At 49.1% G+C, this 25,175-nt stretch overlaps 1 protein-coding gene across 1 annotated transcript in view; it reads right to left on the reverse strand.

Annotated features, from left to right (window-relative positions):
• Nucleotides 1-25,175, reverse strand: part of LIN9 (lin-9 DREAM MuvB core complex component) — a 604,858-nt gene that overhangs the window by 167,279 nt on the left and 412,404 nt on the right. Inside the window, exon 9 of the mRNA XM_086926178.1 lies at nucleotides 7,778-7,897. Coding sequence (XP_086782304.1) covers nucleotides 7,778-7,897 — 120 coding nt within the window. The remainder of the gene's footprint in view (nucleotides 1-7,777; nucleotides 7,898-25,175) is intronic.

Consider the following 25,175-nt stretch of genomic DNA (forward strand, 5'->3'; position numbering starts at 1 on the left):
TCTCACACCCAATCACCATCAGGCGTTGTCATGAGACTGGCAACTAAGGACCTGCTCTGCACTGGATCTGTTCTTTCTTAACAGCTAGAACTCAAGCTGCCAACCGGACACCCACCACTCCCCCTTGGACAAGGCCCCCAACATAAGAAATACATTCACAGCCTGCAAGCCAAGGTTCGACAATATCTATATTCTTGAATATCAAAATGCCTGTTCAGGAGGCTCTGCAAGGTTTTGCCCATGTCAACAACACATAAAAAAATACAATATTCAGCATTCCATGTTAATAGCTAGCCAGTCTAAGAATCTTCCTGCAAGGAAAATCACATCTCTTCACTGATCCATAGGAAACAACCAGTTTCCTAAAAAAATATGTATGGCATTGCGCACAAAGGGCAAAATTAGAAGTTAAATTGACACATGACCTAATTGAGCACTATATCCATATGGAATATCGGAGTTCACATATTACAATGTTAAGCTACAGTAAGGCAGATAAATACTTTGTCCCTCTTTTGGGTGAATGATGACAAAGTCATTGTTACTATATGTAAAAAGAAGCTCACTGGTCATATATCTGTACTTAAATGTTGTAGGGTGGCTCTCCTCCAAAAGAATCTTCAGTATTAATCATAAGCAATGAATAAGCCAGTCAGTCAGACAATTAGTCTTTATTTGATAATTTGCAATCATAAAAGACACAATACAAACATAAACGTGTCATAAAATGTCATAAAACAGATAGCTCCCTAAAAACATACATTCCATACAAAATTTTATATCAGCTTTATCGAATTTCCTAACAATGTTGACTAGATTACGAAGTATAAAATTGCATCTATAAAACCATTTCCTACACAATTTGACCAAAAGGGTGCCTGCTTGCCATTAACAGTCAGATAATGTGTGCAATTGCCAACCGGCCTCCAAGTTTTTCCTTCTCAGTGCCCAAAACCAGCTAAGAAATTTCTCCATCGCGATTACAATATCTGGACGTGTGTTCGAAACCAAGACACGCAAACCTGTCATACACTATCTGGTACCTAGATTAGAACACAATGGCTTAAGCCACCTTCGACGGGGGCCATTATAGGCCGGACACACAAACAATACATGGGTTATCTACTCTACCTGGGATGGACACGAAGGGCAGTAGATATCTGCGGCCTTATTCCATTATACCGTGAAAGATCTTAAGGGGAGCGTGCCTACTCTGAATTGGTGATAAAGTTTCCTATCACCAGGTTTCGTAATCAAATTCCAGTAGGCTTCTGCTTCCATTGTTGACTTGTGCTCCAGGAAAACACCTGTGAGTGAGCTACTGCTCACCCTCGACTGTGTCTTTTTATAAATCATAACCCAGTAGAGTTCTTTGTAATCATTTTTATTGGGAAATAATTTCCCTATAGGATCTTCCCACAGATGACAGAGCCCCATATCGAACAGGTTTCCCTTGATCTTCTGCAGCCATTTGATTTTAGAGGACAGGTTAGCAGTTCTAATATGCATTAGCATAGGACACCAGTTCGGGAGTAGTCCAAAGCCTCCTTCAGTACCCAAAGGGGCCAAATCCCACAACCTCGTCTATGGAGGAACATCCTAAGTCAGATAGCATGGGCTTGATGAGGATTGATTGGGGAAGGACGGTCAGCGATCTCAGGAACTAATTTTGTGCAAGGACAAGGGGCGATACATTTTCGAACCCCCAAAATTCTGCGCCATATATTATGGAAGCTCTAATTTTCCCATTGTATATCGATAAAGCGGGCCCCAGCGGCTTGGTATGTGAGAGTCGGTGTTCTTTAAGTAGGGCTCCTGCTAGCTGGTTGTGCCTGAGAACTAAGACATCTAACTGGGGTGTCCAGTTCATCTTCCTACCCATAGTCACTCCTAGATAAGTAAAAGCATCAGTCTGTTCCAAAGGTGCTTTATTCATTTCTACTCTCCCTTTAATAAGTTTATGTTTATGCAGCACCATGAACTTGATTTTATCAACGTTTACTACAAGTTCTTGGTCGTTGAAAAACTCTGTAAATCTGTCAAGGGCACGTTGCACACCAGATTGGGTTTTGGATAAAATTAAAGTATCGTCTGCAAACATTAAAAGTGGAACCCTTGAACCGGCAAGAGTTGGAGCATCTGTTGGAAAATTGGTGTAATACGAGATAACCTTATTTATGAACAGGGAGAATAGGGTAGGGGCAAGGACACACCCTTGCCACACTCCCTTGTTGACTGGGAAACGGTCTGTTAATTTGCCCTGCTGTCCCCTCCTGAACTGAGCATATTTTGCCTCATGCAGTTTTATAATAAAGCTTAAGATTTCTAGGGGCATCCCGGCCTCCTTTAGTGTGTCCCATAGCTTGTGACGGGGGACTAAGTCAAACGCTGATTTTAAATCAACAAATGCAGCATAGAGAGTTCCCGCTGCTAGGATCACTGTGCCCCAGTATGTCATCATAAATCTAAAGACTTGGTCCATGGTACTGACGTGGGGTCGAAAGCCCGCTTGATAGATAGATAGTACATTCTGGTCTACGATCCATTCGTTTACTCTGCCTAGCACGAGTCTGGCAACTATTTTGTGTAGGGTGTCAATTAGGCTTATCTGCCTATAGTTGCCAGGTCTGGCACGGTCACCCTTTTTATATATGGGAATGATTTCGGCCCGCACCAAGTATCTGGAATCGGCGCGCCTCTAGCAATGGTAATTATGATAAAAATGTATTTGGTCCAGTTCTTTCTATCTTTTTTGTAGATATCGGCCAGGATACAATCTGGGCCGGGTGCCCTCCCTGCTGGAACCCCGTCCAGGGCCCTTTCTATCTCCCCCTTGTCGACTATTAAAACAACCTCAGTATTAACAGAAGGCTAGTCAGTAACAATGCTCAACGAGGAAGCAAATTGGGCTTGATAGTGTTCCACCCAGAGTTCAGGAGGCACATTGTTCGCAGGTGTGGGCCCTGTCACGCCACTGCCCCATTTGACTAGTTGTCAGAATTTTGACAAATTCATCATATTGCTAGCGTTAGTTAAGCTCACCCATCTGTCCTCATCAAAATCCTTCTTCGCCTTTTTGTGCTTTTTTGTAATTTGCCCTTGCAAATTTGACCTCTTGAGGAGCCCCTTTCTTAATAGCTTTAGAAAGATGCTTAAATGCGACTCCGCAAGCCTCATTGTACCAATTGGCCGATTTTTTTTTATTATGTGTCTATTTGGTTTCTTATTTTTTTGTGAACAGGGTCTTCAGTTTTGCAAATAGATCCTCATGAGCCTTCTTGATATCTACAAAGGATTTATCTAGAGAATCTAATGAGCCAAGCATGAGTAAAGTTTCTTCCACCGTTGCCTTAATCTGCTGCAGGGTGCCTTCTGAGACCATGGCCCATTTCAGCAGTCGGCTGTCTTGTGGCATAGTTACTTCTCCTTTTGCGGTTTTATGTCAGCCAGCGTGGGAGCCAACCCCATCCTTACTAAGGTTAGTACTAATGGATCGTGGTAACTCTCCGGTCCTATCATATCCACAAGTCTTGGCCAGAACTCTAAACTAATGAGAATGTAGTCTATTCTACTACTTCTAGTCCCAGTAGAGAATATATTAGTACCATCTATGTCTGAGGGGGATCTCCAGCTGACAGCCCTGAGCCCCCTCCCTAGGGATAAGCTTTTTAATTGTAGCACCGCCTCTGTCCAGGTTAGTGGCAGTGATAAAGACTGTCTCCTCCAATTCTGGTCTTCCTCCATACTAAGACTGTAGTCGCCTAGGGGCTCAAATATACAATTAAAATCGCCTGCAATCACTAGGACATTAGTGCCGACTAAGTCATTAATTATTGTATCCAGGAGGGCAATAGTTGGTGACGCTTTCCCACCCGCAATCCCTCTCGCATAGACATTGAATAGGATGAAGTCTACCTCACCTTCTGCACAAATCTTAATAGCAAGAATGTCTGGGCTATCTATTGGTACTTCCGCTATTAGAAATTATGTCTGTTGCTTAACCCATGTAATTAGTCCCCCGCTAGGTCTCCCCTTACTACTTACAACGGCTGCTTTGACAAAAGCTAGGTAAACTGGGCAGAAGATCATGTCTACTGACCAAGTCTCTTGAAATGCGATAAAATCATACCACTCAATGAAGCATGACCAGTCACCGGACTAGGTTTTTGAAAGTGAATAAGCCTGTATATCCCATGGGGTGGCTGAGAAGTGAAAGTCCATTATGGTGTAATCCCACGCTCAACTCACCAACTGAATGTTTTAAGAAATGCATATGTGCTGATTGTGATAGAGAGAGCACGGAAGTCCGCAACCTGGAGGGGTGAAGATTTGAAAGAGAAAGGAGCAGATCAATACGTGAATTGCCGGAAAATGTGCAATCAATTCAACTTGCATGAGCACAGAAATCAGGGGCAAACATCAATAAAAGATGATGATTTATGACAATGGATATGAAGTGAAGAGGCAAACCTAACAGAAGTGATTTTGAATTAATCCCTAAAAATGGAAGACTGGCAAAATGGAAGCTGGCCGCTGAATGCACTTTCAGTGAGAAGACTGGGTGACAAGGAATGGAGAACTCTTCTAACTCTGCAATTAAAAACACCAGCCCAGTTAGTTAAGGTACTAGAGAAAGCGAGAAAAATGGAGGCAAAACAATAGTAGGAAATGACATGGCACAGACAGGACATCCAGACGAGCAGGTGGCATTGCTGGAAGCAAAAGAAAAAAAATATCAGAACAGGTCGAGCAGTTGAGGTGCTTTGACTATAGGAATTATATGTTGCGCAAGCAGAGTGGAACGGCACCGGGGTGCCACAAGCATGGCTCGCTGATCCGGCGTGGCGGGGGTCGGTAATACTAGAGCTTCATGGATACAATTGTGACATCTTGTTAGGCCAAACCGATATTAACCATGCATTCCATAGCCACTACACTGTTCTAGATATCAGCAAGGTGGCCTGCTCTGCAGAGGACACTGAAGCCTTTTTGGGGCCAATAGCCTTGCCGGTTGTGTCCCTGGAGGAAGCGGATGCTCTGGGAGGAGATCTCACACTCCCAGAGATTAGAGTTGCTGGTGGAATTTTACTCCACTTATGTGTAGAAGCTCGGTCCCCGATTAGTGGAATTGTATAAAGTATTGAAGACGCAGGAATACTCCCTGTGACCACACAGGAAGACCAGACTGTGCCCCTACTGAAGCCCGGAAAACATGCTTACGATAAGACAGCCTACAAGTCGTTGTCAATGCTAAACCTAGACTATAAGATCCTAAGTAGAGTTCTGGCCATCAGCCTTTTGCCTCACATGCCCACACTCATACATCGGTAATACAGCCCTTAACATCAGGAGATTGTTTAGGGTGTTGGAAGTTGACAAGTACAACAAAGAGGAGTCTATGATTTTTGCGGTCAACAGAGAAGGTGTTTGAGAATCTAGAATAGCCCTATCGTAAGAGTTACTTACCTTCAGTAACGATTAGGCCTGAGCCTGAGATTTGTTGCGTGGACCCCGCCTGTTATATACCAACTCTTGAGACCGGGTGAGGACAGGTAGTAGGATATCAGGATATGTAGGGCGTGGCACCAGGAAGGGGTGCCTGCTGTCTCCCTTACTATTTGCCATGGCTATAGAACCATTAGCTTGTCATGCCAGGGTCGGAACTGCGCATCAGGGCATAGGAGTATTAGGAGAGACCCACCATATTGTTGCTTACATGGATGAAATCTTGCTCTTCCTCAGGGATATGAGGGGGGGGGAGTGAGGGGGGGGGGGACTTCAGAGAAAATAAAGGCTACGGACACGTTTCAGGATGAACTTGGGCTTACAAGTTAATTGGCAAAAGTCCTGTCTGTTTCCAATGTGAGCCAACCAGGATAGTCCAGTGGGATTGAGGGATGTGACTTGGGAATCCCAGTGTCTGCCTTACCTAGGGGTTAAGATGTATCATAACCCTGCAGAACTCCTAGAGGGTAATGTGGGGAAGGCTGTCCATGAAGATAGATCAAGCGTAGGGTTCTGGTTCATACTTCCCTTAGCTGTGGCAGGGAGAGTTGCCTTTGAAATGACAGCCCTGCCCCGATTGCTGTATTTCTTTCTGGTCCTACCGGTGTGGATCCCACTGAGCTTTTTCCAAGACCTCAACTTGCTATCCAAGGGCTTTATTTGGGGGACTGGCCGCAAAGAGTGGCATTATCTATACTGCAATGACAGACAGAAGAGGGGGGGCTTCACCCCATCGGACTTCGAGCCTTTCTACTTGGCGGTGCATTGTCAGACATTAGGTGATAGCTCTGGGTATATATTTCAACGTATCAGCTCTACTTTATACTGAAAAGAATTAATCCCCAGTACAAAGATTGAAAAACAGGGGGGAAATGTCCAAAAGCGGGAAAAAAGGAGTCTGTGCGCGGTCTTCAATACCTATGAAATGTCCTTGTTTTAAAGTATTATTTAAAAAGTGGCCATTTTTTACTTTTTCTTACAGAAATGTAGTCAGATGTCTTAAATCAAGGACAGCGCTTGTCTTCTGATGGCCCAACTGGTAAATTAGAAAGTAGCAGGAATGTATTTCCTTACATTCATGGCAGTACCTTTATGGGTACATCTGTCAAAATCTCGACTTGTTCCAACTTGTTTTGCCTTTACACAAGCATTTTTATTTCAGGTTGCTCTCCATTAGGGAGTGTTTTGGGATAGAGGATATCCACAGAGCTATCTTATGGCTTATGAAAATTACTGAAGATCCCACAATGGAGAAAAGTTGGTGCTATTCTGTTTTTAAAAGCACCTCAATGAATGTCGAAAAGGTAGAGAATTATAGGCTACTAATTTAAAAATAACTGAACAAAAGATACAATTTCCTTCATTTATTTGGTAGTCATCAATGTTCACTTGAAAGGCATATAACAAAAGTAATAAAGCTATGCTGGTTAAGGTAACAATGAGAAATTTTATATCTGAATCAATAAAGATGGCGCAACTGAGCAGTGCATTCACCATGTAACGATAAACTGCAGGGTAACCCAAAAAAGGTTGAATAGAATTGAAAATAGTCACGTTTACGTTAAGAAAGCTATGAAAATGCTTCTCATTAAGCATGTTTGAACAGAGTAGGGCAAATTAAACATTATTTATCAGCAACTTAGTATGCTCATGAAATGGCATTAACAGCTATATCATCTGAGCCTTTCAGTTACTTGAAGAAGCCAAATCTTAGAAACTGAGAAAAACAGTTGGTATAGAGTGCTCAAAACAAGACTTGCACAGAATAAAAATAATTTTGAAATCTTGAACTTAAGACAAACAAATAGTGACTACAAGCTGTACATAACTGGACATGCAAGTAGTTCAATTTACTATTGCTCAAGCAGATTGCACTATAAGTAAATTAACATTTAATTTCAATAACATTAACTCCAAACATCAGTGACCTACTTTGATGTAAAATTACAGTTTGGCTGTGTACAAGAACCACCACGCCCATCTGCAGTCATGCCTGATAATGTGTAGGACAAATCCTATGGTGTTTTGACGTTCACCCTCTCTTGCCCAGTACAAACAAAAGTTTATGCAAAAAAACATTTTTTATTAAATTACAAGTTTTTCTCCACTTCAGTTTATCAGATTTTTTCACTATTGTTACTTTTGAGCATTCCCACTAGTCTTATCACAGACTAATGTAAAGACGACTGAACATTCCTGGTCTCTTTAAATACTCAATATTCTGATTAGACATTTATTCCTTCTGCTGCTAGTCTTGCCAAATATCACTTACCGCAATTGGCGACTCAGCTGTTGGAGTATAATTTAACCGGGGAGGAGTCATGAAAAAGCGGGCAGGCCGTTGTTTTTGCCCAAAAGCAGAGATAGGCATTGTTTCATGAGGTTCATTGCTCTGTAGGAAAACAACCAATATAAATACCTGATCAAGAGAAGGCTAAGCTTTTATTTGAAAACAATACAATAAAAAATAAGTAAAACCATTTTTTACAGTTTAAGATAGTACACAACACACAACTGGGAATGATGGGTGATCCCTGGTAACAAAAAAATTCAAAACCCTAAGTGAATATTTGAATGAGACACTTGGTACATCTAGAGATGTTCTAGCATATCAGTGACTTTGTCGCTAGATGGGGGAGTTGATCCACAGTATGCCTGATGAACCTCCTGAATGCAATCTGCTCATTCTGATCATCTTTAACCCATACCGACCATGCTAATCACACTGATGCATAACTGTTGTAATGGGTACAACTGTAGCAAATCTGCACACTAAGGAGAAATGGGAAAGGGAGTTGGGTCGTGAAATAACAGATGTACAGTGAGCAAATGTCAGCAAATAAAAGGTGCCTCAACCAATGGCAAGTTCAGAATAATACAGTAGAAATAGATCCATAGAGTGTACTAGACTCCAATCAGCATGGTGCAATATGGCCTAACTGGTGATCCAAGTGCTGATTTTTTAAATCTGGCATAGGTTGAGAAAACGTCTCTGGTTTGGCTTGTTTCACAACCCCTTTTCAGAGGGCCACGGGCAAGTAGGAGTTACTGGGCCCAACCATGGGGGCGGAGGCATTCTACTCCCAATGTCCCAGGGCCCGGCTTACTAGGATTACTGAGTAAACGGCCAAGTATCCCTTCTGCACTCAGTTGTGTGGTCCAAGCAGTCGAAGGTTCCCCGGGAGGGGGTGGGGAGTCTACAGGATAGTGAGAATGGGCTCACAATTAAAAGGGAGTGCAGCAGCAGTAATAAATTATTGTCCAGCCAAATACACACTTATGAAAAAACAGAAGTTGTTTATTTCTATTACCTATCACACATAGGAAAAATATGACATTCACAATCACACATTTCCCCCTGAGGTCATGGCTCTAGTGTTTCTGTGGTGTTTCCTCGACTCACTCTTCTCGCATTAGCAATAGTGGTTATTCCCCATTCACTATGGTAAACATCTAATCAAGGGTATGACCCACTATAAGTTCAAGTCTCAAGAGTTCCCTTTGACATTAAGTTAAAGTCAGAGTTCCACCGCTGCAGTGCTACTAAATGAAAGTGGCCCCTCCTGGCATACGGGGTTCGCCAGCTCGGCAATACGCAAATTCTCTGACCCAATCAGAGTAGCTCGAATACGGCTCAAGTTACGGTGGTCGCTTACTTTGTCCAGCACACAAGCAATGACTCAATCGGTGCAGCAGGGGTTTCCTCGTGCAGGAAGTCCACTTGGCAGGGCTCCCCACTGGACCTTCCTGCCTCCAACACTCTCCTGTTTCTCACAGGGCACACAGGTATAGGCAAGCAGGCAGGCGCTGGTGCTCCAAGGCAGATGGTCTTGGACTCCATGGGTCATGTTCCCTCACCAAGCAGGTAGACTAGCAGGTTTTGCCCCTCCTCAGTCCTCGTCACAGGCAGAAGTCTTGCAGAATTTCGCCTGCTCACAAAGCCTGTCTGGCTGCTTGACGGATTGCAAATTTTGGGCCTCAAACTACCCTTCCTAGAGTCTATTTCCAGACACCAAATGTAATTCAGAGTCTGAGTCTTTTAATTACTATGTTGAGATTATGTTACTATTGTTGTGTCTACTCCCTCTGCTCTCACTTCTTCCTGAAAAGCAGTCTGCCACAGCAGGAGTGTCTCCAAAGCGGATAGCCCCACAACACAGGCCAATGGAGTGACTAGAGTTCACACCTGGATTTTGTGCCACATTGAAAATCGCATCAAAAGCACTATTCTTTATGATTGCCTTATCAGCCTAATCTCCTTCCTGCGAGTTGCCCAGGCCCCTTCCTTGTGACCTTTCAGTGAAGGGTACCCATTGAAGTGTACAGGGGAAGCCTGGCTCACCCCTTCCCAGTGTATGTCCTATACGGCTTACAGGATTGCGGCAATGCACAAATCTGTCTTGGGGAGATTTGTCTCCTTCCTGTCCATGTTTCACCACGCAGGCCCAAGTCTCCTAAAATGGGACCCTGGACCCTCCATATATTGTACCATCCACAGGCACACAGCATGTATACAACATACACGAACTACACAGTACTGTATTCACTAGGACGGTACAGCTCATAGCCACACATACATCCAGCATATGCATGCACTGCCCCGTACTGTACCTTTTCTGTACTGTATCACTCATAGGTACGCACACATACAGCATATGTGTTTAACATGCACACAGTGCACCCTTCATATACTGTGCCACTCACAGATACAAATTCACCCAGCCCATTAATGTATCCTGCACACAATGTACAACACTACATCCTTTGGCTACTGTACCACTCATAGCCACACATACATCCAGCACATGCATTCACCATGCACACACTGATCAGTACTGAATTATCCCTGTATTGTATCCCTCCTAAGCAGATACACCAAGCGCAGATACACCACTTCTGCGCTGTGCAGCACTTCACACCAAACCGATGAAGGCCACTGGTGAGGTAAGCGCACAGCAGTCGACCATTAACAATGACTGAGCTTGTAGGCCTCACTCCAGTGACAAAGGGTAACAAGCATTGATATAGCCAATAGGTCTCGCCTTTGGGACCTTATAAGTATTTAGTTATGCAGCACAACATCCATGGTGCAACAACATCAACTGTTGCATGGCTAAACACTTATAAGGTCCCAAAGGCGAGACCTATTGGCTATGCCAATGCTTGTTCCTTTTCCTTCACTCTCCTACATGGCTTCCTTCCATCCCTTTACACCTGCAAGGTCACTTTCCTGTCCTCTAAGTGGGCATTCCTTTGCTCTTCATGTAGCAAGGGGGGGTCGTTTGCTTGTTACTTTTAAGCTAAAATAATGGTTGAACATAGGTAACCTTATTCACATTCGTCTAAATTTCGCCTCCTCTATCCAGGTAAGTAGGACATATATAAAGCGCCATATATAAATGAAGTGTTTCTAGCCACTGTCGTGTGAATTGCCTGCATATGATTTACAACAATATCAAGATTGGCTTAAGGAAAGAATGGCTCTTTTGGTGAAAGGACTCTATTAAATATGGCGGGTGGTCGTCCGATGGAGGAGGAGGACTTTGTCTCTCTTGTGGGCATATGAGCTCTTAACTCTGCGGAAAGAGCGTTTTTGCTGGAGTGCCCAGGGTGGACCGGTTGTCGGAGGAGGCTGTAGAGGACATACCTCTTGAGGGAGTTCCGCTGGGTGCAGAAAGGAGCGACCACAGAAGAGGCAGAGAAGCCCCCCCATGGCTCCAAGTTGGTGAGCACACATGTAGAGCCCACAGTGAAGAGCAGGCATGTAAAGCCCAAGGTGAAGAGCGTCTTGATCATGAAAGGTGGGGGAGAAGGCAGAGTGGGAGGATGAGGCTGCTCTCAGGGCCTGTGGTAGCACCACAGTGCAGATGAATCTAAAACAGGCAGCTTAGCAGAACACTGGAGACAGACAGATGGGAGAGTAACAAAAAGTAAATATTTAAAAGAAGATGCACACATTAGGTCAAGCCTACGACATTAAACATTGGGGATGTGGCTGGCCTAAGGTACAGTGAAAGAATAATGAGTGATCAGCAAGAGGGCAGCACAAGCTCACACTTCTACTTGGCAAGTAGAAGTGTGAGCTGCTGTGAGCGACAGCGACCTATGAGGGTAATATTGGACCCATGGGAGGAGAAAGACACAGTTGGGCACCAGAGGGTTGGAGCGGGTCAAGAGGGTATGGTCAAAGGCCCTTGTGACAGCTCTTTTCAAGCACGCGTTCTGGCATCCACCTTGTGGGAGTGAGCACCAACACGCAAGCCATCTGTTTTCAATTAGCGCGCGCGTCGGTGCTCGCTCCCGCAAGGTGGATGCCAGCAAAAGCACAAGTACTTGAAAGGAGCCGACCAATTTCTAAAGGTCATCCCCTAGAGTAGCGCATGCGTGTTGCCTAGGCGAGACCTAAAAAGGACATGTTCAAACCCACTGATCACTGCATGTTATGCTGCCACCATCGCACTCATGCTGCTTAACTCCTGGTGAAGTTGGTAGACTTCCACCACTATGAAGGTAGCACTATGGGCGCCCCACCCAGTCCAACAAAACCGCAATCAGTGAGACAGGCAGTGCTTAATTTGGGCCACTGGTATCCGTTGCTCGGCACTGGCACCTAATTGTCAACACAGACGCTTATGACAGCGGCCACATTGTGGGGCTGTTTGTCAAATTTACAAATGAGCACAACAAAAGTTTTTTATTATTATAATATACATCAACAATGACAAATGTATGTGACCCAAGCTATTCCTATAGCTTCGGGGCATGGAATAGTCTGTATTGTTACACTTGTAGGATTGTGATGGTTAGTAATTGTGTTGGAAATGACATTGGCTGCAATGTCAGAGGCTATGGGTGGTGCAAGCTACAGTGGCCTCCTGTTGAGGGCACTGGCTCTTATTTTTTTTTTACAAATTAAGCACTGGAGACAGTCCTAGGTCATGGTGCACACACATGATCGGTGTTTGCCTATGGCAACACAAATCAGCATTAGGGATCCAGACATCAGCACAGTTGGACACTCAGGGCAGGGATGCACGTCTATTACCACGTAAAGGACTGTTCCTGGTGATTGAAAATGTCTCTAAGTCTGAACAGTCCTAAATAATTCTGGATAGAGGATATGGAATTTCTCATAGTCACGGTTTACAAACCAATCCAAGAATGCAGTTTCCCAATGATGAAACAAGAAGGCAACGGTTTTCCTGATCCAGTTCACTTTAGCAAATCTTTTAAAGTTCTGCTCAAGTAATCTGCTTATAATCATACATTGCTGTGATGTTTGGAGCACAAGTCTGCACTCCCTTTAAGTCCATGTTGTCTGTGGAAGAACATTAAGACAGTAATGTTTAGCCTGTTGAGTACTGCTGATTGATATATCACGTGTGTTTCTCTCATGAGACCAGTTTCAACAACCTGGTCTTCCCAGGCTCTTGTCCTGTGCACAAATTCAAAATACATTTCTCCCTACGTTGCTCACTCGGTATGCAGAATGGGATCATTGGTATGCATGACATTAAGCCCAGTGGTCACAACTTCCTGTAAGTAACTGCTAATGTAATCACTAGTTCTCCGGCCTTGCCAGTAAATCTCTGAACCCCGTGGTCTGCCAGTGATATCCTTCGGACTATGGCATCAATCTTCACTTTCAAGAAGAAAAATTCGGAGCCATCAGACAAAACAGGGGGAGCATGGGAACAGTGTGCGAAAGAGCAAAAAAATTGGAAAAAGAAATGGTGACAACAACACCATAAGGAGGAGGGTCAACACTGAAGTACCCAAAGGCAGGGAAAAGAAGACAGAATAGAGCACAGCCCTGAGCAGCCACCTTGCCAGTACGTAGACAGCCCCCCCGCCCCCAGACAAAGAACATATGTAAAAAGTCATGACAACATGTAGCAGGACTACAACCACAACCAAAAACAATGAAGGGGAACCAGTCCAAGACAAACCAGGATTGACAACCTCCAAGACAACCCCATCACAGAGTGTGACAACCCCCCCACAGGAACAAAGAGCAGAGGCACAGCCAGAGGACCCCAACCTAGAGGATAGCAGAGGGGCCAGAACCCTTAGAGGATAGAGGGGAGGGGGGAGAGGGAGGGGAGGGAAGAGATTGAAGGTAAGCCCCAAATCTGGAGCAACCAGAGCAGAAGGGCACAGAAGTACCTATAAACTCATCCTCCAATGTGCCAAAAGAGGAGGAAAGGAACAAGAAACAGGACTAAGCATCCCGTCAAAAGAGCGCAAGAGTGCACTCACAGAAAACATAGCCACCCACCGGGAGGAGAGCGCAGAAGACCAAGCCAAAGGTCCTCACAGAACAGGGAGGAAGGGCGGGTCGTGAAGGAATCTGCGGCTAGAATCGCCTCTACCAGATACATTGTTACTGAAGGTAAGTAACTCGTACATGTGATAGAGACAACTAGCTGCAGATTCCTTAAAGTAGAATAGATACCCTAGCCATACCCATGGGGAAGGAGGGTCTGCGAGAGGACCCCACCAGCCTAGACATAACAGACGGTCCCACGGGGAACAAATCCAATGGGCACAGTGGGGTCCTGTCCCGCCAGGCAAGGGAACCCCACAATCAGAACACCACCGACCCGAAGGGGGATGCAGGAAGACGAAAGAAGAAAAGAAGAGAAAGCCCGTTCACACTCAGCAGAGTAACACAAGGGTAAGGCATGGAGGCCGAAGCACCCCACGCCCATACAAGGCAACAGAACCTCCAGCCAAGGCCGAGGCAAGGAAGAGGAAGAAGAGCAACCTAGAGACTCCAAGGAGACTGTTAGAAATGGGATCACTGGCTGGCCAGGGCTTGTGCCAAAGTCAGTCAGAGACCACCATTCCTAAGTCAGGGCAAGGGAGTTACATGCCAAGATAACCCCTGCTCACCCTCTAGGTAACGTGGCACGAGCAGCAAGGCTAAACTTGGAGGCTCTGTAGGTTAAGTGTTTGTGCGCGCACCCAGCAACAACACCCAAGGCCCACCACAAAGGAAACTCCACACAAGGTTATATATAAAAATAGCCTTTGTAATATACCAAAACACATTAGATAAAAACACACTTTACAATGTGCCAACAGGCACGGGCAGAATTTACAGGGGATATGTACAAGACAGGGCCACATGGACCACTGTCAGGAAATAGGCACTTTTAAGAACTAGCACTGGGTAGAATTAGCACTTAGAACATAGAATATAAATCACTGTAGCACAAAATAGAACATAAAGCACACAACCAGTAACCACTGGTACAGGTGGGGACCACCTACGCAACCCTAACCACCTTAGGAGAATTTTACGCAGGGAACCAGGACCTCACTAGCACCACCTGTACTAGCAAGAACAACCACCTAAGTATCACAATACATGTAGGGGTATAGGCACATTACACATGATGCATCACAACACATTCAGAGGTGTAGGGAAGGAAAACACATGATGCATAAACATACATTTAGCGGTGTAAGAACAATTGCGCCAAACTCACAAGTCACCACCTGTGACTGTCCCTAGGCCCTCTGGCCTTGTTGGGGCTGGGACGCCCTGTGTCCCAATGTCAGGGGGGCCTAAACGTAGCAGCTGCCCACTAAGTGCTGGGCAACTGTGGACAATGAGGGGAGGCCACGTGGGAGCCTCGCAGGCTCTGAACAAATACAATGTCCCTGAGCCTCTCTGGGCTCTGAACACAATGTGGGCTGTGAGCCTCTCGGGTCTCTAAATACATAATGCCCTCCAGAGCCCCTCTGGGCTCCAAGTAAATGAATGAAAAGAATGCCCCCTGAGCCCCTCTGGGCCCTACAAACAACTGTGGGGTTGGAGTGCCCTCCGGACTCTGAGTAAACAGGAGGGGGGTGGGGGGCGGTATAGTGCCTCTTGGGGAACTCGTGGACGATAGGCCCCCGGGCCCCTCGTGGGCCTCGCAGAACAAATGGGGCGCTTTAGAGCCTCTCGGGGCTCAACCAACAAAATATGCCCCCGGAGCCTTCGTGGGCTAAAAGTAAAGAAATGCCCTGGTTACTCGTGGAGCGGCCCGCTGCCAACCGGGGCCACTCTAATGCCAAAAGAAAGCTGCCCCCGCACTCACCGGTATCTGTGGGGAACTTCCAAACCGGGGCTGGCTGGTGGGGGCGGCACGAGAGCTCCCGCTGCTCGGGGCCCTCTCTGGGGACTCTTTGTCCGGCTACCGGCTTCTCTCCACCTCCTCCACCTCCCTGCGGGTCAGTTGCACTCGCGGGGCTCGGCTGCACCCCGGGGCTCTCCCTCACTCTTGGCAGCCCCGGGGGAAGGACGTTGGCTTTTGGGCTTCTTCTCGTGGCAGCGCGGGGCTCCTCTCCGGTAACGGAGCCCCGCCGGTACCTTCAGCCGCTTCTCCGTTCCTCGCGCTGCGGCGGCGGAACTTCCGGGGCAGGCTGGGGACTTCCGGGTCGCCGCGGGCAGCGCGGCGGCTTTCCCCCAGCACACACAGGCGGCGCTTCGACCAAATGAGGGGTGGGCACCCTCGAGGCAGCACTCCAGCGGGGCAATGCCGAGTGGGCACCGACTAGAAAGTGCGGCAATGAGCGGGGTGGCACCTGCGCCGCTCGGTTCAATGAAACTGCAGGAACAATGCCGGGTGGGCACCGGCCTTTGCAAACAAAGCGCCCCCACGCGCTTAGAAGGCAAATAAAGCGCTCCTAAGCACAGGCAGCAATCAAAAAGGTCCAGGACAAAGGTCCTTCAGCAGAGCAAGGTAGGGGGGGCAAGGCTGGGCCCAGAGCCAGCTTACTGGGCCTCCAGGCAGGGAGGCAGTCACCAGTAGCGGTCCTCCTGGTGCCCAGCAGCAGCCCCCCTCAGGAAAAAGGATCCAAGAAGAGAACAACTTGCAAGGGGACACAGCCCCTTTTTATACATCAAATCCCTTTGTCTGGCTTCAGGGTGAGGGGAAAAACCAGTCGCAGCTGGTTTGTGAGCACACTTGATGTGCTCAGCTCCTCACTCTATTCATTAGGCAGGCTAGGGTCATTAGACGCACCACAGGGGGCGGAGCCAGCATTGTGTGGGGAAAGCCCAGCCCTCTTCAGGACCCAGGTGCACTCCTCCCCAGCAATCAGCATGCTAATCTCCACACTCACCACCGGGCAGACCCATCATGACTCATGGAGCCTGGCATCCCAGCCAATCACACGCCAGCACCTTTACAGCACACGCACAGCCATGTCTAGAAGGGGCACTTCCCCACTAGACACACACATGCTGCATACATCATTGCACAGCATTCAATCACACGAGTCCGCACATACTAGACTCGAGCCTAAACAGCCCACGCATCAGGAACTACCAGGGACAAAGACATTCCCCATGCATTCCTATGGGAGGGCAGGCCAACCTTACTCCACGCACTCAGAGTGCGCACACACTTTCCACTGGGACACAGTGAAAGTGCGCAGAACCCCAAAATCACCAGGTCACCATTAAAAGCAAAAAGTTTAGGGGTGAACCTGCCAGAAGGGCCAAGTCCAACAGAGACGAGGTAGAAAGAAAGCAAGCCCCTCCACAGGGAACACCCCCCGCGAAGTGGGCAGGTGGGCCTACCACACCCAGAAGGTGATGAACCAGACAGAACAGCGCCGATAACAATAAGCAGGCGGAAGCAGAATGAGCCCGGGGTCACCCAGGAAGAACCGGCAGGCTACTCCCGAAAGAGGGAGGAATACAAATCCCTTACAGCCCTCAGGGGAGAGAGGCAGAACTGAGCGTAGGGCTCGATGAAAGAAGTGGACAAGCATGAATGGCCGACCCACCAGAGTGCCCAGAAGACCCATTGGAACACCACGCCAGCACCGGAAAGCATAGCCACAGGCAGAGAACCCACAGGACAATCCACTCAGGGCAAGCCAGACGCCAGCCGAAGACAAAGTGCAGGAAGGGGAAGAAAGGGCCCGGACACGCCTCAGAGAGGAGTCCACCCAAAAGAAGAGAATTGCACCTGCAATTTACTGTAACGCCACGAAGAGCAGAGGCCCGAAGGCGAGCACAGCTCCCAAGCACAGAACAAACTATATAACAGCTACCACTACCCCACATAAGGTATGTTCAGTCCAAAGACCTGGGAACCCTCTTAGGAAGAAACTTCCACAGCAGGGGACAACAGAAAAAAATCTGCGGGAAAAACCCAGCAGAAGGCTTGTCAAGCAACCCAAGAGCAAAAAACAGAAGGCCTAGCCTCAGGGCCAACTGGGTGTAGTTAACTCAGAGCAAAAACACAAAGTCAAAAAGGGGCAACCAGCAGCAAACAGAACCACAGTCCGGATAAGAGGACTCAAATGCACATAAAGCACACGGATGAGGACTTAAATGCACATAAAACACGAGGAGTAGGACTCAAATGCACATAAAGCACGAGGAGGAGGAGGACTCAAATGCACGAGGAGGAGGACTCAAATGCACGAAGAGGAGGCGGAGGAGGACTCAAATGCACGAGGAGGAGAAGGAGGAGGAGGAGGACTCAAATGCACGAGGAGGAGGAGGAGGACTCAATAGCACGAGGAGGAGGAGGAGGACTCAAATGCACGAGGAGGAGGAGGAGGACTCAAATGCACGAGGAGGAGGAGGACTCAAATGCAGGAGGAGGAGGAGGACTCAAATGCACGAGGAGGAGGAAAAGGAGGACTCAAATGCACGAGGAGGAGGAGAAGGAAGACTCAAATGCACGAGGACGAGGACTCAAATGCACGAGAAGGAGGAGGACGAGGACTCAAATGCACGAGCAGGAGGAGGAGGAGGACTCAAATACACGAGGAGGAGGAGGACTCAAATGCACGAGGAGGAGGAGGAGGAGGACTCAAATGCCATAAAGCACGAGGAGGAGGACTCAAATGCGCATAAAGCACGAGGAGGAGGACTCAAATGCACATACAGCACGAGGAGTAGGAGGAGGACTCAAATGCATGAGGAGGAGGACTCAAATGCACGAGGAGGAGGAGGACTCAAATGCACGAGGAGGAGAAGGACTCAAATGCACGAGGAGGAGGAGGACTCAAATGCACGAGGAGGAGGAGGACTCAAATGCACGAGGAGGAGGAGGACTCAAATGCACGAGGAGGAGGAGGACTCAAATGCACGAGGAGGAGGAGGAAGAGGAGGACTCAAAGCACGAGGAGGAGGAGGAGGCAGAGGAGGACTCAAATGCACGAGGAGGACGAGGACTCAAATGCACGAGGAGGAGGAGGACTCAAATGCATGAGGAGGAGGAGGAGGAGGAGGACTCAAATGCACGATGAGGAGGAGGAGGAGGACTCAAATGCACGGGGAGGAGGAGGACTCAGATGTCATAAAGCACGAGGAGGAGGACTCAAATGCACATAAAGCACGAGGAGGAGGACTCAAATGCACATACAGCACGAGGAGTAGGAGGAGGACTCAAATGCACATAAAGGAGGAGGAGGACTCAAATGCACATAAAGCACGAGGAGGAGGACTCAAATGCACAAAAAAGCACGAGGAGGAGGAGGACTCAAATGCATGAGGAGGAGGACTCAAATGCACGAGGAGGAGGACTCAAATGCACGAGGAGGAGGAGGAGGACTCAAATGCACGAGGAGGACTCAAATGCACGAGGAGGAGGAGGAGGAAGAGGACTCAAATGCATGATGATGAGGAGGAGGACTCAAATGCACGAGGAGGAGGAGGAAGAGGAGGACTCAAATGCACGAGGAGGAGGAGGAGGAAGAGGAGGACTCAAATGCACGAGGAGGAGGAGGAAGAGGAGGACTCAAAGCACGAGGAGGAGGAAGAGGAGGACTCAAAGCACGAGGAGGAGGAGGACTCAAATGCACGAGGAGGAGGAGGACTCAAATGGACGAGGAGGAGGAGGAGAAGGAGGACTCAAATGCAGGAGGAGGAGGAGGACTCAAATGTAGGAGGAGGAAGATGAGGACTCAAATGCAGGAGGAGGAGGAGGACTAAAATGCAGGAGGAGGAGGAGGACTCAAATGCACGAGAAGGAGGAGGAGGACTCAAATGCACGAGGAGGAGTAGGAGGACCCAAATGCACGAGGAGGAGGAGGAGGACCCAAATGCACGAGGAGGAGGAGGAGGACTCAAATGCACAAGGAGGAGGACTCAAATGCACAAGGAGGAGGAGGAGGAGGACTCGAAATGCACATAAAGCACGAGGAGGAGGACTCAAATGCACAAAAAAGCACGAGGAGGAGGAGGACTCAAATGCATGAGGAGGAGGACTCAAATGCACAAGGAGGAGTACTCAAATGCACGAGGAGGAGGAGGAGGACTCAAATGCACGAGGAGGAGGAGGAGGAAGGAGGAGGACTCAAATGCACGAGGAGGAGGAGGACTCAAATGCACGAGGAGGAGGACTCAAATGCACGAGGAGGAGGAGGACTCAAATGCACGAGGAGGAGGAGGAGGAAGAGGACTCAAATGCACGAGGAGGAGGAGGAGGACTCAAAGCACGAGGAGGAGGAAGAGGAGGAGGACTCAAATGCACGAGGGGGAGGAGGAGGAGGAGGACTCAAATGCACGAGGGGGAGGAGGAGGACTCAAATGCACGAGGAGGAGGACTCAAATGGATGAGGAGGAGAAGGAGGACTCAAATGCAGGAGGAGGAGGAGGAGGACTCAAATGCAGGAGGAGGAGGAGGACTAAAATGCAGGAGGAGGAGGAGGAGGACTCAAATGCACGAGAAGGAGGAGGAGGACTCAAATGCACGAGAAGGAGGAGGACTCAAATGCACGAGGAGGAGGAGGAGGACTCAAATGCACGAGGAGGAGGAGGAGGACCCAAATGCACGAGGAGGAGGAGGAGGACTCAAATGCACGAGGAGGAGGAGGAGGACTCAAATGCACAAGGAGGAGGACTCAAATGCACAAGGAGGAGGAGGAGGAGGACTCGAAATGCACATAAAGCACGAGGAGGAGGACTCAAATGCACAAAAAAGCACGAGGAGGAGGAGGACTCAAATGCATGAGGAGGAGGACTCAAATGCACAAGGAGGAGTACTCAAATGCACGAGGAGGAGGAGGAGGACTCAAATGCACGAGGAGGAGGAGGAGGAAGGAGGAGGACTCAAATGCACGAGGAGGAGGAGGACTCAAATGCACGAGGAGGAGGAGGACTCAAATGCACGAGGAGGAGGAGGACTCAAATGCACGAGGAGGAGGAGGAGGAAGAGGACTCAAATGCACGAGGAGGAGGAGGAGGACTCAAAGCACGAGGAGGAGGAAGAGGAGGAGGACTCAAATGCACGAGGGGGAGGAGGAGGAGGAGGACTCAAATGCACGAGGGGGAGGAGGAGGACTCAAATGCACGAGGAGGAGGACTCAAATGGACGAGGAGAAGGAGGACTCAAATGCAGGAGGAGGAGGACTCAAATGCAGGAGGAGGAGGAGGAGGACTCAAATGCAGGAGGAGGAGGAGGACTAAAATGCAGGAGGAGGAGGAGGACTCAAATGCACGAGAAGGAGGAGGAGGACTCAAATGCACGAGGAGGAGGAGGACTCAAATGCACGAGGAGGAGGAGGAGGACTCAAATGCACGAGGAGGAGGAGGAGGACCCAAATGCACGAGGAGGAGGACTCAAATGCACAAGGAGGAGGACTCAAATGCACAAGGAGGAGGAGGAGGAGGACTCAAAATGCACGAGGAGGAGGACTCCAATGCACAAGGAGGAGGAGGAGGAGGACTCAAATGCACGAGGAAGAGGAGGAGGACTCAAATGCATGAGGAGGACTCAAATGCATGAGGAGGAGGACTTAAATGCAGGAGGAGGAGGAGGACTCAAATGCAGGAGGAGGAGGAGGACTCAAATGCAGGAGGAGGACTCAAATGCACGAGGAGGAGGAGGACGACTCAAATGCACGAGGAGGAGGAGGACGACTCAAATGCACGAGGAGGAGGAGGACTCAAATGCACGAGGAGGAGGAGGAGGACTCAAATGCACGAGGAGGAGGAGGAGGACTTAAATGCACGAGGAGGAGGAGGAGGACTCAAATGCACGAGGAGGAGGAGGAGGACTCAAATGCACGAGGAGGAGGAGGACTCAAATGCACGAGGAGGAGGAGGACTCAAATGCAAGAGGAGGAGAACTCAAATGCACGAGGAGGAGGAGGACTCAAATGCACGAGGAGGAGGAGGACTCAAATGCACGAGGAGGAGGAGGACTCAAATGCAGGAGTAGGAGGAGGACTCAAATGCAGGAGTAGGAGGAGGACTCAAATGCAGGAGTAGGAGGAGGACTCAAATGCACGAGGAGGAGGAGGACTCAAATGCACGAGGAGGAGGAGGACTCAAATGCACGAGGAGGAGGAGGACTCAAATGCACGAGGAGGAGGAGGACTCAAATGCAGGAGTAGGAGGAGGACTCAAATGCAGGAGAAGGAGGAGGACTCAAATGCACGAGGAGGAGGAGGACTCAAATGCACGAGGAGGAGGACTCAAATGCAGGAGGAGGAGGAGGAGGAGGACTCAAATGCAGGAGTAGGAGGAGGACTCAAATGCACGAGGAGGAGGAGGACGACTCAAATGCACGAGGAGGAGGAGGACGACAAATGCACGAGGAGGAGGAGGACGACTCAAATGCACGAGGAGGACGACTCAAATGCACGAGGAGGAGGAGGACTCAAATGCACGAGGAGGAGGAGGAGGACTCAAATGCACGAGGAGGAGGAGGAGGAGGAGGACTCAAATGCACGAGGAGGAGGAGAACTCAAATGCACGAGGAGGACTCAAATGCACGAGGAGAAGGAGGACTCAAATGCACGAGGAGGAGGAGGACTCAAATGCCCGAGGAGGAGGAGGAGGACTCAAATGCCCGAGGAGGAGGAGGAGGACTCAAATGCCCGAGGAGGAGGAGGAGGACTCAAATGCCCGAGGAGGAGGAGGAGGACTCAAATGCACGAGGAGGAGGAGGAGGACTCAAATGCACGAGGAGGAGAACTCAAATGCACGAGGAGAAGGAGGACTCAAATGCACGAGGAGAAGGAGGAGGAGGAGGACTCAAATGCATGAAGAGGGGGAGAAGGGGGATGAGGGGGAGGAGGAGGAGGACTCAAATGCACGAGGAGGAGGAGGACTCGAATGCACGAGGAGGAGGACTCAAATGCACGAGGAGAAGGATTACTCAAATGCACGAGGAGAAGGATTACTCAAATGCACGAGGAGGAGGAGGACTCAAATGCACGAGGAGGAGGAGGAGGACTCAAATGCACGAGGAGGAGGAGGAGGACTCAAATGCACGAGGAGGAGGAGGAGAACTCAAATGCACGAGGAGGAGAACTCAAATGCACGAGGAGGAGGACTCAAATGCACGAGGAGGAGGAGGACTCAAATGCACGAGGAGAAGGAGGAGGACTCAAATGCACGAGGAGGGGGAGGAGGAGGAGGACTCAAATGCACGAGGAGGAGGAGGACTCAAATGCACGAGGAGGAGGAGGACTCAAATGCACGAGGAGAAGGAGGAAGACTCAAATGCACGAGGAGAAGGAGGAAGACTCAAATGCACGAGGAGAAGGAGGAGGAGGAAGACTCAAATGCACGAGGAGGGGGAGGAGGAGGACTCAAAATGCACGAGGAGGACGACTCAAAATGCACGAGGAGGAGGAGGACTCAAAATGCACGAGGAGGAGGAGGACTCAAATGCACGAGGAGGAGGAGGACTCAAATGCACGAGGAGGAGGAGGAGGACTCAAATGCCCGAGGAGGAGGAAAACTCAAATGCCCGAGGAGGAGAACTCAAATGCACGAGGAGGAGAACTCAAATGCACGAGGAGGAGAACTCAAATGCACGAGGAGAAGGAGGACTCAAATGCACGAGGAGAAGGAGGAGGAGGAGGACTCAAATGCATGAAGAGGGGGAGAAGGGGGATGAGGGGGAGGAGGAGGAGGACTCAAATGCACGAGGAGGAGGAGGACTCAAATGCACGAGGAGGAGGAGGAGGACTCGAATGCACGAGGAGGAGGACTAAATGCTCGAGGAGAAGGAGGAGGAGGAGGACTCAAATGCACGAGGAGGAGGAGGACTCAAATGCACGAGGAGAAGGAGGAAGACTCAAATGCACGAGGAGAAGGAGGAAGACTCAAATGCACGAGGAGAAGGAGGAGGAGGAAGACTCAAATGCACAAGGAGGGGGAGGAGGAGGACTCAAATGCACGAGGAGGAGGAGGAGGACTCAAATGCCCGAGGAGGAGGAAAACTCAAATGCCCGAGGAGGAGAACTCAAATGCCCGAGGAGGAGAACTCAAATGCACGAGGAGGAGAACTCAAATGCACGAGGAGAAGGAGGACTCAAATGCACGAGGAGAAGGAGGAGGAGGAGGACTCAAATGCATGAAGAGGGGGAGAAGGGGGATGAGGGGGAGGAGGAGGAGGACTCAAATGCACGAGGAGGAGGAGGACTCAAATGCACGAGGAGGAGGAGGACTCAAATGCACGAGGAGGAGGACACAAATGCACGAGGAGGAGGACTAAATGCTCGAGGAGAAGGAGGAGGAGGAGGACTCAAATGCACGAGGAGGAGGAGGACTCAAATGCACGAGGAGAAGGAGGAAGACTCAAATGCACGAGGAGAAGGAGGAAGACTCAAATGCACGAGGAGAAGGAGGAGGAGGAAGACTCAAATGCATGAGGAGAAGGAGGAGGAGGAAGACTCAAATGCACAAGGAGGGGGAGGAGGAGGACTCAAATGCACGAGGAGGAGGAGGACTCAAATGCACGAGGAGGAGGAGGACTCAAATGCACGAGGAGGAGGAGGACTCAAATGCACGAGGAGGAGGAGGACTCAAATACACGAGGAGGAGGACTCAAATGCATGAGGAGAAGGAGGACTCAAATGCATGAGGAGAAGGAGGACTCAAATGCATGAGGAGAAGGAGGACTCAAATGCATGAGGAGAAGGAGGACTCAAATGCAAGATGAGAAGGAGGACTCAAATGCAAGAGGAGGAGGACTCAAATTCAAGAGGAGGAGGACTCAAATGCACGAGGAGGAGGAGGAGGACTCAAATGCACGAGGAGGAGGAGGAGGACTCAAATGCACGAGGAGGAGGAGGAGGACTCAAATGCAGGAGGAGGAGGAGGAGGACTCAAATGCACGAGGAGGTGGTGGAGGACTCAAATGCACGAGGCTAAGGAGGACGACTCAAATGCACGAGGAGGCCTCAAATGCACGAGGAGGAGGAGGCCTCAAATGCATGAGGAGGAGGCGGCCTCAAATGCACGAGGAGAAGGAGGACAAGTGCATGAGGAGGAGGAGGGGGAGGAGGACTCAAATGCACGATGAGGAGGAGGACTCAAATGCACGATGAGGAGGAGGACTCAAATGCACGAGGAGGAGGAGGACTCAAATGCACGAGGAGGAGGAGGACTCAAATGCACGAGGAGGAGGAGGACTCAAATGCACGAGGAGGAGGAGGACTCAAATGCACGAGGAGGAGGAGGACTCAAATGCACGAGGAGGAGGAGGACCCAAATGCAGGAGGAGGAGGAGGAGGACTCAAATGCACGAGGAGGAGGACTCAAATGCACGAGGAGGACGACTCAAATGCACGAGGAGGACGACTCAAATGCACGAGGAGGAGGAGGACTCAAATGCACGAGGAGGAGGAGGAGGACTCAAATGCACGAGGAGGAGGAGGAGGACTCAAATGCACGAGGAGGAGGAGAACTCAAA

This window comes from Lissotriton vulgaris, chromosome 6, assembly GCF_964263255.1.
Source record: "Lissotriton vulgaris chromosome 6, aLisVul1.2, whole genome shotgun sequence".
Taxonomy (NCBI): Eukaryota; Metazoa; Chordata; class Amphibia; order Caudata; family Salamandridae; genus Lissotriton; species Lissotriton vulgaris.